The 16179-nt window shown below is 34.7% G+C and overlaps 2 protein-coding genes across 3 annotated transcripts; both read right to left on the bottom strand.

Annotated features, from left to right (window-relative positions):
• Positions 1–5888: 5888 nt before the first annotated feature.
• Positions 5889–8497, bottom strand: LOC112016288 (F-box protein At4g22280). Of its 2 annotated transcripts, none has more exons than XM_024048815.2 (4): positions 8213–8497; positions 6679–7681; positions 6394–6552; positions 5889–6300 (listed from the first exon to the last, which is right to left on the bottom strand). In XM_024048815.2, exons 2-4 carry the CDS (start codon positions 7663–7665, stop codon positions 5971–5973), a joined length of 1476 nt encoding a protein of 491 aa, XP_023904583.2. In that variant the 5' UTR covers positions 7666–7681; positions 8213–8497; the 3' UTR covers positions 5889–5970. The 2 variants fall into 2 exon arrangements, with proteins under 2 accessions (XP_023904583.2, XP_023904587.2); XM_024048819.2 differs by having other exon boundaries at positions 5889–6297.
• A 772-nt stretch (positions 8498–9269) lies between these two features.
• On the bottom strand, positions 9270–15699 carry LOC112016273 (F-box/LRR-repeat protein At3g26922). Its single transcript, XM_024048788.2, has 6 exons — positions 15642–15699; positions 15478–15585; positions 14771–15375; positions 14487–14642; positions 14275–14382; positions 9270–9359 (listed from the first exon to the last, which is right to left on the bottom strand). The coding sequence occupies exons 1-6, from the start codon at positions 15697–15699 to the stop codon at positions 9270–9272; spliced, it is 1125 nt and encodes a 374-aa protein (XP_023904556.2).
• Positions 15700–16179: the final 480 nt, after the last annotated feature.

Below are 16179 nucleotides of genomic sequence, written 5' to 3'. Positions count from 1 at the left end.
AATATTAATAATGATCATAGATTTAAGGTTGTTAGCTTTAATGCCCCTGAAATTGGATTTAAAGCTTCACTCTAGATTTCCTTACAAATTGTTTGGGTTTTCTCCTAATGATATTTATTATTTTGGTTCTCGAAATCAAGCCGCCAGGGATATCAATAGAATAAGTATATACCATACAGTTGCAATAACAATAGAGTCCAAATGATCCAGAGTCTGAACAACATACCTACAAAATTAAAATCCGCAGTAATTAAACAAATCCAACAAAATTGTCAAAAAAAAAAAAAAAAAAAACAGTAATAAAATGGGTTTAGCTTATTCATAGTCGTACCCTCTATAACATGAATAATAAATTTTGCAAGGGCAATCGTGACGTATCAACAGATTATCCCATCGCTTATCTTAGAGGGAGCTGCTTGAAAGAAATACAGTTCAATTGAGGTACTACAGTTTGAGATAGTAACCCCGGCGATTGATGAGTTCCTAGTTATTCTGCTAATAATGATTATGAAGTCATTCAGTTGTAATGTCTTGGTAAGGCTGAAGTAATCATTGAGGAATAGTCCAGGGTGTATAATTTTATATTGTAATCTAAGTAAAATATCACATTTCATAATGTCATTTAATTTTAGTTAAATAATTATATTTTACTTTGTATGTTTATTGTCATTCCTTGCTTATAATCGTGTTATTTGGCCTATTTTTACGTGTACCCTAAAAAAAATAACTCTTGCATAACAATGCCCCCAACTTATGTTTATTTGGCTAAACAAAGAAAGTCAAAGCAAAACCAAAATATAGGATAAACCACCAAAATATAGGATAAACCAGGGAAGTCAATTTCATTCCAAAGGTTGTATCAATTTTGTCAGTGGAAGAAAGAATTTCAATATCAATTAATACCGATCTACCATTTTGGAATCACTGCTATTTATATACTTTTAAAAATATGTATATGTTTTTAATTATGTATTTATTTATTTTTAATTATGTTAATAAGGGTGAACCTTACAAATGTAGAATCCACCTCTATGTGAGAGAATGATTACATATAAAGCTAGACAACCCATATACCATCTCCTGTTTAAGTGGGCATGATATAAAATTAAAAAAAAAAAAAAAAACAATATGATAACATAAATGGAACTTTGCAAGACTACATGTTTTTATCCACATACAATCCACACATCGAGAAATTTAATCACATGATATGTCCATGCACCCAATAAAAATTAGAACATCGTGTATAAGAAAAATCTTAATCCATTTCTTGCCATGGACACACCAAAAGAAGTTTAGGCTACATGTTATAACTTGAGTAGGTGTTTCAAAATCCCAAAAACCAGAAGAATGAAAGGGTCTGGACTTAGTATTCACCATATATTTTCCTAGGGTAAAAAGAATTAAAAATAAATATTTTGTATATATAGGTATATACAAATTTGGTTGTAATATATATAAGTGAGTTTACTTTGAAAAGCAAAAGAGACAAACAAGTTTTGAAAATTAAGGTTTTTTTGAGTCACTTGAGTGAGCCTTATGTGGTTTATTGTTGACAAAATACTAAATAGTAAATAACCAAGAAATCGCCTTTTATTGTGTTGATCGGTGAGTAAAGCACTCATAACAATGATGCTATATTGCTATATTGCTATATTTTAGCTCCTCAAACACCAAAATCATGCCCTAGCAGTGGAGCTAAACATTTTTTTTTTTTTTTAACTCCATTGCTACAGTGCACATCTATAAATCAGGGAAGCCAATACCGTACCGTACCGGCCGGTACGGCCGGTATTTACCGTTCCGGCCAGTGCACCGGTACAGGTAGACTCCCTGTTTCATACCGGAAAAAATACCAGCCGTACCGGAAAAATCCGACTGTTTCGGCCGGTAAATGGATACCGGGCCGAAACATGATAAGTCAAAGAAAAAAGAGAAGAAGGAGAAAAGGAAGAAGAAGACGACGACGAAGCAAGGGAGGCGCCACGAAGCAAAATCAGATCCACACCAATCCAGCAATATTACTAAAATCAAAACCAAACAAATCTCACAAATGAACAACAAAACCCCCACACCAATCCAACAATATAACTGAAATTGGCACCAAAGAAAACCCACAAATGACTAACAAAACCCAGCAAAAGAAGGACCCACCCCAATCCAGCAACATCACCGAAATCGGAACCAAATCGGAACTACTGAAATCAGAACCAAATTGGAACCAAATCGGAACCACCCAAATCAGACCCACTTCACCGCGCCTCCATCACAGGACCCACCAAATCGCGCCCCTAGAGAAACACAACAACCTCACCACGCCATCGAATCGCCGATCTGTCTTCTCGTTCTCGTTCTCGATCTGTCTTCCCCCTCTCTCGACATCCCTCTATCTCGATTTCGATCTTGCTTTCTCTCTCTGTCTCGATCTCGCTTTCTCTCTCTATCTCAAACTCTCTTTCTCCCACGGTCCGATCTTGCAGTCTCTCACTCTCCCTCTAACGATCTCTAAGTCTCTCTCTTTCCCCATCTTTCTTTCTCCCCAAAGGCCAAAACACTTAGATGCTCGGGTGGTTAGGGACTTAGGGTATTAGATATATCTGATTTCAAGGGGAAGGGGAACGACGTCGTTCCCCTTTTTTTTTTTTTTTTTTTTTTTTTGGGCATGATATAAAATTTAAAAAAAAAAAAAAAAAAAAAAAACAATATGATAACATAAATGGAACTTTGCAAGACTACATGTTTTTATCCACATACAATCCACACATCGAGAAATTTAATCACATGATATGTCCATGCACCCAATAAAAATTAGAACATCGTGTATAAGAAAAATCTTAATCCATTTCTTGCCATGAGCATACCAAAAGAAGTTTAGGCTACATGTTATAACTTGAGTAGGTGTTTCAAAATCCCAAAAACCAGAAGAATGAAAGGGTCTGGACTTAGTATTCACCATATATTTTCCTAGGGTAAAAAGAATTAAAAATAAATATTTTGTATATATAGGTATATACAAATTTGGTTGTAATATATATAAGTGAGTTTACTTTGAAAAGTAAAAGAGACAAACAAGTTTTGAAAATTAAGGTTTTTTTGAGTCACTTGAGTGAGCCTTATGTGGTTTATTGTTGACAAAATACTAAATAGTAAATAACCAAGAAATCGCCTTTTATTGTGTTGATCGGTGAGTAAAGCACTCACAACAATGATGCTATATTGGTATATTGCTATATTTTAGCTCCTCAAACACCAAAATCATGCCCTAGCAGTGGAGCTAAACATTTTTTTTTTTTTAGCTCCATTGCTACAGTGCACATCTATAAATAGATGTGCACTGTTCATGGCAGATAAACAAAAAAAAAAAATATTTTATTCTACCCAGTGAATTAAAATAATAAAAAGCAGTTCTCTCTCACAATCACTCTGTGCCTCTCTCTCTCTCTCTCTCAGTCACTCTCACCTCTTTGTCTCAACGTCTTCGACCCACGCCTCCGCCGGCCTTAACGTCACCGGCCCAAGCCAACCCAAGCCCCAAGCCGCTGATCCACATTTCCAACCCACGCTTCCGCCCAGTCTTCCATCTCAACGCTCACCCAATGCCTATCAGACCATTGCCTTGGTTTTCTGCAGATCAGACCCACCCACCTCAGACCCATTTCTCTTCCGCCAATTAGACCCACACCTCCGCCTAGTCCTCCATCTCAACTCTCACCCAACGCCGATCAGACCATTGCTTTGGTTTTCCGCCGTTCAAACCCATCCGTCTTAGACCCACTTCTTTTCCACCGATCAGACCCACGCCAACACTATCCTCCTCATCGAAGCCCAGCTCTATGATTGGTGATTTTTTATTTTGTTTGTGATTGGTGATTTTGTTTGGTCTAGGTTGAGGAAAAAGATTTGGGATTTTTTTTTTTTGCTGTGGACTACTGGTGGTGGTGGTGGCTGTGGCTGTGGCTGTGGGTGTGGCTGATGGTAGAGGTGGTTGTGGTTGGTGTTGTAGATGTTTTTTGGATAGTGTGATATATTATTTTATTGTAGGGGATATGTTATTTTATTGTGATGTTTATATTATTTTATTATGTTGAAAGTTAAGATAGATTCAATGCTGCAGCATGTGTATAAGTAAAATAGATAAAATAACTTTTGGTGGAGCTAAAAAGCTAAATTTTTAGCTCCACTGCTGTGGATGCTTGTTGACAAAATACTAAATAACCAAGAAATCGCTTTTTATTGTGTTGATCGATGAGTAAATAAGCTTGCGTGAGTGAAGTCAAGCGGGAAAAATTATTGAAACCTAGTCTGGTCAAGTGTCATTAAAGCGTGCTTGAGAAGTGCTTAAGGCATGCTTAAGCTAACCCTAGGTAGAAAGTTATTTTTTTTTTAGATTTGTAGAAGACGCATTTTTATTGTCTCAAGCTGCTAGCAAAGGCCTTAAAATGATTTTTGAGGCTTGAACCAACCAAGTTGACTCTCCAACTATGCCTTTTGAAGGACCATACCCCCATTGTTTATAAATAATACTTCCAAATTAATTTTTTTACCCAACTTTTCCACCAATTACAAATGAATTCACAAAAGTTCTCTCAGGTTGCTACTTATAGAATTCTTGGCTTAGTTGTATCCCATGGACAAATTTGCAATAACCTTTTTTAGTGACACTTGTGGTGAGGACAAATATTTTCTAAGGGCAACGTTGATTTGTGCCATTACGCCATTGTCCAACGTTTGTTTCATTGTTTACCCTTTGAGTTCCAACACTAGAGTGCTAGCATTTATTCCACCTTCTGGCAGATCCACATCCATGATTTGGGATTTTTTTTTTTTGCTGTGGACTACTGGTGGTGGTGGTGGCTGTGGCTGTGGCTATGGCTGATGATAGAGGTGGTTGTGGTTGGTGTTGTAGATGTTTTTTGGATAGTGTGATATATTATTTTATTGTAGGGGATATATTATTTTATTGTGATGTTTATATTATTTTATTATGTTGAAAGTTAAGATAGATTCAATGCTGCAGTATGTGTATAAGTAAAATAGATAAAGTAACTTTTGGTGGAGCTTAAAAGCTAAATTTTTAGCTCCACTGCTGTGGATGCTTGTTGACAAAATACTAAATAACCAAGAAATCGCTTTTTATTGTGTTGATCGATGAGTAAATAAGCTTGCGTGAGTGAAGTCAAGCGGGAAAAATTATTGAAACCTAGTCTGGTCAAGTGTCATTAAAGCGTGCTTGAGAAGTGCTTAAGGCATGCTTAAGCTAACCCTAGGTAGAAAGTTATTTTTTTTTTAGATTTGTAGAAGACGCATTTTTATCGTCTCAGGCTGCTAGCAAAGGAAATGATTTTTGAGGCTTGAACCAACCAAGTCGACTCTCGAACTATGCCTTTTGAAGGACCATACCCCCATTGTTTATAAATAATACTTCCAAATTAATTTTTTTACCCAACTTTTCCACCAATTACAAATGAATTCACAAAAGTTCTCTCAGGTTGCTACTTATAGAATTCTTGGCTTAGTTGTATCCCATGGACAAATTTGCAATAACCTTTTTTAGTGACACTTGTGGTGAGGACAAATATTTTCTAAGGGCAACGTTGATTTGTGCCATTAAGCCATTGTCCAACGTTTGTTTCATTGTTTACCCTTTGAGTTCCAACACTAGAGTGCTAGCATTTATTCCACCTTCTGGCAGATCCACATCCAAGCACTTTTTAAGCTCTACTACAACCATGTAATATGAATTTTGAGCCTAGATGTTCATTGGAATGAACGTCCCATTGCAGGTCACAAGGGTGACAGTGACACCTGAAGATCTCAAAACATATACTGCACAGCATAACCTAGTTAGAGCAACCTACACATCAAATTGCTTATTTGAATCAAAGAAAGAACCACAAAATTTGGTAAGATGACATAGCCAAAAGGTTAATAAAGAAGTTTAAAAATATGGCATAATTTTTCATGCGTCAGTTAGCCACTATAACGTGGAGCATTACAAATACCCAAGAGGAAATGTACCGTACAGCTCCTTGACCCTCTGGGGAACAACAGTATCTGTTCAAAAATTTCCTTTGGCTTCTTCTTTAAGTCCCCATGGAATTCGAAATAAAATTCATCACAGATAATGACAATCCTCTCCAAAACTGACGCACTTCCAAGCAAAATCTTTACTGCATGCATCTCTTTTTCATCTCCACAAAAGCCAAAAATTTCGATAGTCTTGAGGTTTGTCACGAAACATGAAGGCACTGGGTTCATTATCCCATCATGATTTCCACAATATGTGGGTAGGCAGACCTGCTACATGGTTACCAAACAACACAAAATTAGCTGCAATGTTGATTCAATAGTGGCCAGGCATTATAATACAAGTTGCAGTTCAAATAATGCTACCGTCCCAAAACTAAGATAGTTAAGACAAGGAGAGTTCCGGGTTATGGTCAGCAGTGCCTCACGATCAAATTCTATTGGAAACGCACTTTCGAAATTGAGACGGGTCAATTTATAAAATACAGGCAGATGGGCAAATAACTCTTTTGCATAACTGAGAACCTATGATAAACAGAAAACATCACAACCAAAAAGTTTCTAGTGAGCCTCATAATAAGCGAGCAGATAAAAGGAATGGCTGCTACAAAGGGATACATTTATTCATGTAATGAGCTGTTGGAAACATACCTCAAGAGCACCAACATTTAGTGTCAGCGTTTCCACATTACCAAGCCCGCTAAGAAGCTTAAATACACGATGAGCATCTAGGAAATCATATTCCGCGTCTCTTTTGAAGAATTGAATAGACGCATCAACTATTGAGGATGGGTTGTAGAAGCAATAATCATTTATGAGTTGACCATCAAAAGAAAAGGATTTCAAACTAGTTCCAGAAATCACAACTTGACAACCATTAAAATCATTCTGATCATCTGCCTCAGCATTCAGGTCATCTTTATCATCATTTTCATCATCTAATAGGTATTTATCAGTTATGAAAAACCTTTTAAGCATAGGAGAAGAGATACAAACAGCCTTGACATTTTTCCAAATGCAGTCAATTATAGATAAGTCCTCCAGGATTGGGCAACCCGTAAAGAGCTGTTGTGTTGAATGATCATCAGAAAATATAACTTTCTCAAGAGCCAAAAACTTGAGACTAGAAAAACTAATGCTTGAAGGAAGCTTGAGAGAGTGGAACACGTGAAGTATCAATACTTCTAATGATTCACAAGTAAATAAGCAAGGCGGCAATGCTAACGGTTCTTGAAAGTTTCTAAGATACAGATCTAACTCTTGAACCTTATGCTCCACAACAGAACAAATCCACGCATTAATGCGAGATGTATCATATTGCACATTACATGACAGAGAGAAATTTTTTATATCTGAAGGATCATGAAGCGCAAGCACTCTTTCCACAAATTTCATGAACATCATCCTCCTATCCAGTTCCCCTTCATCAAAATCAAGTTTGGGGATGGATGTCCATAGGTATTTCCATCTTTTTGATAATATGCTAGTTCTAACAGCTTCTTCGGTTGAAAGGTATGACAAAATATGCTGAATAATTGGGTCTGGTAAATCTTCAATTCGCTTTCTGCTCTTCTTAGCATTCTGTTTCTTTCTGAACTTTCGGTTCTTCCCACTCTTTAATGGAAAGCTTACATCCATAATTTTGCAGATTTTCCTACACCACATAACCGTCAGATTTGTCTTTAAATTTCACAGCAGCACCTTTTGACAGTCTGAAAAGAGTTTTAAAGTAGAATAGGCTGCTGGATATGCCATAAAAATATAGATTCCTCAAAAAAAATTTAGAGACTCCTTGTGAATCCCTCTAAATCACAATGAAAAATTTTAAAATGGGAAAAACTAATATTGGAAAATTTTCAACATTCTTCATCCTACCCAACTTTATTTATTTATTTATCTTCTTCCCTCTGCTTCTCTTTTCCCACAACAAATGGATGAAAAGCAGAAGCAAACCTCAATACACATGTCTCACACCCAATGCATTTAAAGATTATCATGAATACCCACAAAGGTTTTCAGCCCCTAAACTTTCTAGGCAAAGTGAGAGAACACATCCTTCAAAATAGCTCAATAAAAGCCACCATTACCATCAAAACTAAGCTCAAAGCCACACATTTTAGCAATTTTTATTCATTTGATGAAAAAAAAAAGCATCATAAAATGAAATTATAGCATAGAAACTGACCTGAAGTAGAACTCTTATTCCTGGTCTGAATGTAACCCAATTCCTGAAAGTTCAAAGAGAGTTCGAAATCACGGTTCTTGGTTTGGGATTTCACTTTTTCAGTGGTACCCAAGTTAGAGTAATCTTCCACAGCTTTGTTTGGAAACTCAATTCCATAAAAATCAGAACTTTATTTCCTGTAGAGCTTTGAAGTGTGGGAACAAATATACAACAAAGCCCTTTGTTTTCCCGCATTTTAATTTTTAGGACCATTCTTCCGAGTTCTGACTTATCATTTTTTATTCTTTGAATTTTTTTGAATCGGAAATCAGAAAAGCCCTTATAGGAACGGTAATGACCTCTTATGGCGATATTATCGCCACTAAAGCTCGTATCAGAAAAAAAAAAAAAAATCTTTTTTCTTTTTTTTAATTTCTAGTATTCGAAAGTTTTTTTAAATTTAAAAAAAAATTCCCTAATTTAATTAACTTACCTTATTCTTTTTTTTTTTTGAAGCCAAAATCAACCTTCATTCATGTAGAAATAGATAGGGAATCCAAATACAAATCCTCTAAGGCAGGTGGTGGTGAATCTTTTAACCGTACAATATCTTCATCTATTTGCCTAGCATAGCGAGATAAGGAATGTGCAACATTGTTTGCACTTCGTCTAATACTCTTTATTTCATATGCCTAAGTCCCCTTGCAATACATCGAATATCATCATAACGAATATCATCATAAATATAGCCTAGCTAAGACATGTTGATCTGTTGTGAGGTGATGGACGGCATAACGATGATGTTGTCTCCTTCAATAACTAATTCAAAGAAACCAGCTTCCACCATGAACTCCAGAGCTTTCCTGCATGCCAACACCTCTGCCTCCTCACTATCAGTCACCACTGGGCCTTTAGACAATAGTGCTGCCATAAACTCTCCTTTGTCATTCCGAATAACCGCTCCAATTCTAGATGCTGCCATGTCTACAAATACTACTGTGTCCAAGATAAGTTTGTAGAATGATCCCTCAGGTGGTTGCCATGCCTGTGTTTGTCCATTTGACACCGAAACCTCCAGCTAGGTTTGTGCCCCTTTATACTCATCTATGTAGATCCTAGCTCTTGCATTAAGCCAAGCTGGTTCCTGTAGTTTTCTCCCATGCAGAACCTATTGGATAAACATAGTTTGTATCACATACAAAATATATGCAACAAAAAATTAACGGATCTACTTCATTCACAATTGATAATATGTACTATGTAAATTTCAAAATTTAAGAACAAGAGAGCGTACCTTAGTGTGGTGAAATTCAAAACCAAAGATTAGAAGTACATAAGAACACTTTTAATCTTCACTCCAATTCCACTTACGCCCAGAAAGTGTAATCTCTCAATCAGTTTATATGTATGTGTTCAGGGGAGAATAAGAGAGTGATTTACACTCACATACACACCATTTCATTCTTTTATAAAATTATGTCCTTATATATAATTAATTATCTAATTGGACTATCCTTTTGGGCCATTCCAATTGGGTTTTAGTATGTGGCTTAGAGTCGGACGAAAAGGAACAAATAAGACACTAGCTCAAATGGGTTTTTGGCATTTCTGTCAACTCTTGACAAGCTCAAAATTATCATTAATTATATTTAATATAACTATATAAATATAATTGCATTCTAGGCCTTATTAATAAATTATATCCCAAAACTTTATTATACATTTAACCCCTTCATAAAAATATTTGTAGTAATACAAAGTCATGAATGTTGGTTTTCACTTTGAAAATTACTACATCTTAATTCTTGTGTACCTGGTTTAATCCTTTAAGTTATTCATCATATATTTATGAAATCCAATTTTATAAATATATAATTTAGTAACTCCTTACTAAAGTGGTTAGGCCTAACACTCTGAATAATCAAACCCATTAAACTTATCTCAAGGGAATATTTTATATCTCTATTAAGAGATTATGAATTTCATCTTGAGAATATATGTTCCTTCAACATTAAATGTGACTGCCTAACATACTAAGGTTTTGATCGTGAGCTTAGATCTCACTCCTGATATATCAAAACAACTTACACTTCATGATCAGGTTCATTATTCTCTCAAGATTAAGAGTTGACATAAATAGAAGTCGTGAGATTTATTATTCATTTAACAGTCGTCAGTAGAATAGTAAATCTCATTACAGTCCAGTTCAATATGTCTTAACAGTTAAAACATATCAATATATCAACTAGAAGTTTCCACTTCCATGATCAAGACAAATCATCTTAGATGATTTGTTATAGTCTTCGCTGAATGAAATATCCAATTTCATCACCGACTACGAACTAAAATTCTGAGTTTACAAAAAACTTATGATTTATATATTCTGTGACTAAATCACATACTATGTATCTCATGGACTATATGATAATGTCCAAATATTCATGTTACAATTATTTTAGATAATAATAAAGACAACTTTATTAATCACAACATAATGTCATATATAACATTATACAATAGGATTTAAAGGGCACATATCCTAACAGAACCGAGTTACGTTGGTTCCAAATCAGCCAACAATGAACCACAAAAAGTTCAAGGTCCTCCTCAGAGAGTTTGAGCATTAAATCTACAAACAACTGCAAAGCATCTTGTTGGCTAGTGAAGCATTTCTGTATCGTTTAACTTGGACAACTAGCTCACATGTTTTGAGCTGCTCCACATTCCCAAAGAGCATGAAGCACTAATTTTGGAAATCTTTGGCAAATGTTGCTGGTGCCATCTTCTATAATTTGTCACCAAGCGAAGTTCTCACACGTTGGCAATATATTTTGACATGCTCGCCACCCAAATACCTTTATTTTGTTAGAAATATGAAGCTTCCAAATCCTTGCCCAAACTTACCTTATTCTTAAAACATAAGAAATGAGGTTAAAGCCATAAATCAATAAAAATTAAAAACAAAAAACCTATAGGATAAAAACTCCTCACTGAATAGTAGATAGATACAAAGTTCCTACCCAATATTTTATCACAAAACTAGACTCAATAATGCTTTTTTTTTTTCTTGGTTTAGTGTCATAATGTTTAAAAGTGATATATAAATAATCGTGTGTATTTAAAAAAGAGAAAAAAGAAAAAAAAGAAAAAGAGATAGAGATAGTGTCATAAGTTTTAGGTTGAATAAAGAAGATAAAAAGAAAGGCCTAAAACGAACAGTAAATTACTCTTAACCGGTTTGTGTTTTTTTTTTTTTAATATAATTATTTAACTAAAAGATAGGGGTATTTTAGAAAATTTAAGAATTTATTTGAGGCTATTTTAGTATGCAAAGTTGAAAACCAAACAAGAAATCATATTATTAATAGTATAGAAGATAAATAAAATTCTCATTGCCCATGTATCCAACCAAAACTACTTAACTACCCAACTTTTCCAAAAACCTACCCCATGTTGAGACAATGTAACTTCTACTCCACATTGAAACACTACTTCAACAAAATGTAACTAGTGATGAGGCTCTTTTTTTTATTCTTGGCCTGGAATGGTATTTTAGCAAAATCATTGATTCAACAAAAACTCATATACGAATTTAAAAAGCAAAAAATAAGATAAAGTAACAAAAAAAAGTGGACTTACCAAAAATCACTATGAATCAACCATGAAACCCTTATCTTCTTTGCGGGAGAGCTCCAATTTGCTACGTGTAGGCAAAAATATTTTCAAAATTGAATAGTATTAAAAGAGATGAAGTAGATAGAGATATCTATACTATTTAAAGGAGAATTTCTCTTTTTGGACTGGACTTTTAAATGATTTAGAAATACTCAAAAATCTTACGTTTAATAGGGGAAAAACTTGAAAATAACCTGGTAAAAATATATTTCTAACTCCACTTAAATGCCTACAAAATAGGATACTCTCCTACTAATCCATGTTTTTAAAACAAACTCATTCAAAAAAAAAAAAATTAAAGGAAATTGTAACACTAGACCCCCCCAAAAAAAAAAAAAAACTCATTGCACGCGCAAAACACATGTGATTATGCTATATATTGGTGTAGTTCTAAATTGTTGAAACGTGGGCTGTTTAAATGAGGATATGTGATAGTGCCTAAATTTAAGGAATATGGATAAAAATTTATAGTAATGGTTTTATAGTAAGATTGTTTTTAGGTGGAATTTGATATATATTTTTACTAGGTTGTCCCTAAGTTTTGCCCCTGTTAAAACATAGGGTCTAGTGGTATTTTTGATTCACATAAAAGTCCAGTCCAAAGAAAGGAATCTTGTTATAAATAGTATAAATAGATGCACATATGATATTTAGTTGTGGGAAGCATGGTTTAAAAAAACCAAACCGGTTAAAGAACCGGTGTCAGGCCTGATTCCTGACTTTACCTGATTTTTGATCAGTTTTGGCCAATTTTTGATCGGTTATAGTGACTTTTTCTGGACCGAATTAGTGGCCGATTCTCGATTGAACTAGCCAGTCCAGTATACTAGAAAGTTAGATGTACACTCCTTACTTCCCATAAAAAATAAAAAAATAAACACTTCTTACTTCATTCTACACGCCTCTCCATCTTTATCATCTTTTATCTTTCTATTTTGAAAAATAAATCCAATCATCCATATCTAATTCCGTATTCCCACTAATTTCAAAGGAAAGAAGTCACTCAAAACTCAATTAAGAATGTATGAACATACCATTTGTTTTTAATAAATTTCATTATATTGCTCTTTCCCTTTTTCTCTCTTTCTCAAATTGCTCCACAGCCTTTATAAAAATAGGCACTGCATCTTTAAATCTCTCATATTACAGATTTCCCTCTTTTTTAAGCTAGCCTTATGACCCTCCTAAGTGAGCAAATAAGTAAATTTCAAAATTGGGATACCCCCAAGTTATTATAGGGCAATGAAATTAATGAAAGAGAAGGGCTAGTTTTTAAATTTTTTGTAAATCCCATTAGTTTTTAAATTTTTTGTAAATCCTAATACATAATACCCTTCATTCTTCTAGAAAACATAAATATCATTTTTCAAGTGCATAGTACATACAACTCAATGCTTTAAATGTACTTTTCTTAACTGTGTTTGTGTATATTTGCACAAGTACTATAACAAAGATACATTTTGCACAATAAGTGCATAAGTTAATTTGGGTGTTCTTTGGGGTTGATTGGGCAAAATTTGACCCTCGTACTATTTTACAATGTCTAATGCAAATGCCCCTAGATCTTTAAAATTTGAGAAATAGCTAAAATCAAATGTAGCAAGAGTGCAGGACAGTACATTGCATTTAAGGACACCTGGCAAAAGAGAATTTGGCAAACAATTTCATACATTAAGACTTAAGAGCATTGTCCTCTGTGACACTGCATGAAGGCTATAACGCACAATGAACAAGTGAGTGGGAGAGCTGATAACTGAAATACAAGGGTTTTTATGTTTTCAAACCTTTTTAGTAACAAAGATAACAAGGACAAGGACTAACCATGAAACCTCTTAGCTACCAACCATCGAACCTCTTAGCTCGTGTGGTACCTCTGATCCTTCCCTTAAGAGATAGTCCGGGTTTGAATACCCTAGGTTCACATGTTCCCACACTAATTGTAGCAAGCCAAAGAAAATAAAGGTTCAAGGACCCTTCCAAAACTTGTGCATTCTTTTCTTTAGGTCATGATGGTACTGAAAAATTTATTTGTCAGTAATTGGGGAGATAGGAGAATGAAAACTAAAGAATTATTAATTAAATTAGCCAAAATTGAAAAACAATAGAGGGTCAAGCACTTGGTCTACAATGCAATTTTGTGACTAAAGCTGAAAACCTAAACAAAAATAGCTATATCCTTTGCATGTTCCAACAAGATGGACATAGAAATGACTGAAACCAAAATCCAAATAAGGCCTCACCACTCAAGAGAAAGAAATAACACAATTCAGTGACCCTTTTGGAAGTGTTAATAGATGATCATTAACTGCCTTTTGCTTTTGATCTTGCCCTAAGAATTTTTTAGACCAAGGTATAACCATTCTTTCTAAGACTGCTGTATTCCTAAGCAAAGTCCTCACCACAAGTACTTTTTCTTCAGTTCCAAGAAAATCACCAATTTTGATAGTCTTAAGGTGTGTTAAGAAGCATGGAGGCACATGATCCAATTTCCAATCCTCCTTGGTTATTTCAATACCCTAAACGGTCATCAAACAAAAACATTTTAGCCATATGGCAATTGTAAATACCTGCAAGTAATGCTTTTAGATAAAAACTAATGCATGGTTATAACATGAGTTACCCCGTTCAATTCAAGAGAAGCAAGACATGGTGAGCTTTGGAATACTTTCATTAGTGCTCCAGAAGCCATGTCCACAAAACCCATGTAAAATTCAAGATGGGTCAGGTTATGAAACTTGGGTAGATGAGCAATGAATTCTTCTTTGTAGTCGAGGGCCTGGAAATAGGTTAAGACTATGCTCTCAAAAACATCAAATAAACCATTCATCGAACCAAACATATAAAAGCAACAATTAAACATACAATAGATGCATAAGTTCATTTGGTAAGCAAAAAGGAAAATACCTCAACTGTTTGAGGTGTCAGTACTAGACTTTCCACATTAGAAAGCTCTTTTATAAGCTTGTTTGCATGATAAGCAACTTCTATCTGTCTTCCATCCACATTAATACAAGCATCAACCATTGAGGATGGGTTACAAAAACAATAATCATTCTTTAATCTACCTTCGTAAACAAAGAATTTGAGACTCATCCCAAAAACGATGACTTGATAACGACTTTCACTGTCTAGGAGATCATATATGACTAAGCCTTTAAGCATTGGAGTAGAAATACTAATGGCATTGATATTCTCCCAATAGCAATTATCTAGAGTCAACTCCTCCAAGACTAGGCAACCAGAAAAGAGCCGTTGTGTTGATTGGTCATCATGAGATACAATATGCTTAAGAGTCAAGATCTTGAGACTTGGAAAAAAGATAGAAGAAGGAAGCCTGAGATTATAGCACATATGTAAATTCAACACTTTGATTGATTCACAAGTAAATAGACTACGAGGCAAGACAAATGATTCTTCATTTAAGAAAAGGCAAAGATCTAACACTTGAACTTTATGTCTTACTGCAGAAAACACCCATAAATTAATGTTACATGCATCACAAAACACATCTCAAGATAGTGAGAACTTTTGTATATTTGAAGACTTCCGAAGCATTAGTGCTCTTTCCACAAGATTCATGAACAAATTCCTATTCCAATCATTCATTTTGCTTGGCCCTTGTATAAAGTTGAGATTGGGCATTGAAACCCACAGATGTGGCCATCTTTTTGATAACACACTTGTTCTGACAGCATCTTTTGTCCCAAGGAAGGATAGTATGTGTTAAGAACTATGTTAGGTAAATTGCATAATTTATTTCTTCCCTTATTCATACAATGTTTCTCGCTGAGCTCCTGAGTTTTGGAATCATTTATCGGCAAACCTTGATCCATGGTTTGATTATTTCCCTAGAGTACATATTGTGTCATTAGATCCATATAAAAAGAAAGGGGAAAAACAAAGCTAATCAAAAATTTTCTATAGGAGAATGACAGCTTACAAATATTCACATACACATGAAAAAGAACCAACAACGGTTCTAAATTAAGAGCAAAAAGTCCACTGCAGTTCAGTCATCTTCACAAGTAAGCTATGTAAACTTTAATCTCATTTCTATAAAATATTCATCTTATTCCAATGCCGAAGTATTCATTGACTAGCCTGACTGACCCCTAAAATGGGAAAGTAAAGATATAGTGTGCTTGTCTTTATACTCTCACAAAAATTGCATGGTTACCAATTTTTGCCCCATCAAATTAGTGAGTGTCAAGTCTTTTACCTTACCTCTCTAGTTTCCCCTATTCTAGCTTTTCTTTCATTCCTCGATTTGAAACCAAACAGATTGTCAAATTCAAACTTCAAAGGTGTAGTGT

The sequence above is a fragment of the Quercus suber genome, unplaced genomic scaffold, assembly GCF_002906115.3.
Source record: "Quercus suber isolate HL8 unplaced genomic scaffold, Cork oak 2.0 scaffold_24, whole genome shotgun sequence".
NCBI lineage: Eukaryota > Viridiplantae > Streptophyta > Magnoliopsida > Fagales > Fagaceae > Quercus > Quercus suber.
Note: the sequence above shows the minus strand (reverse complement) of the source record. Positions and strands in the feature narration are given on the sequence as shown.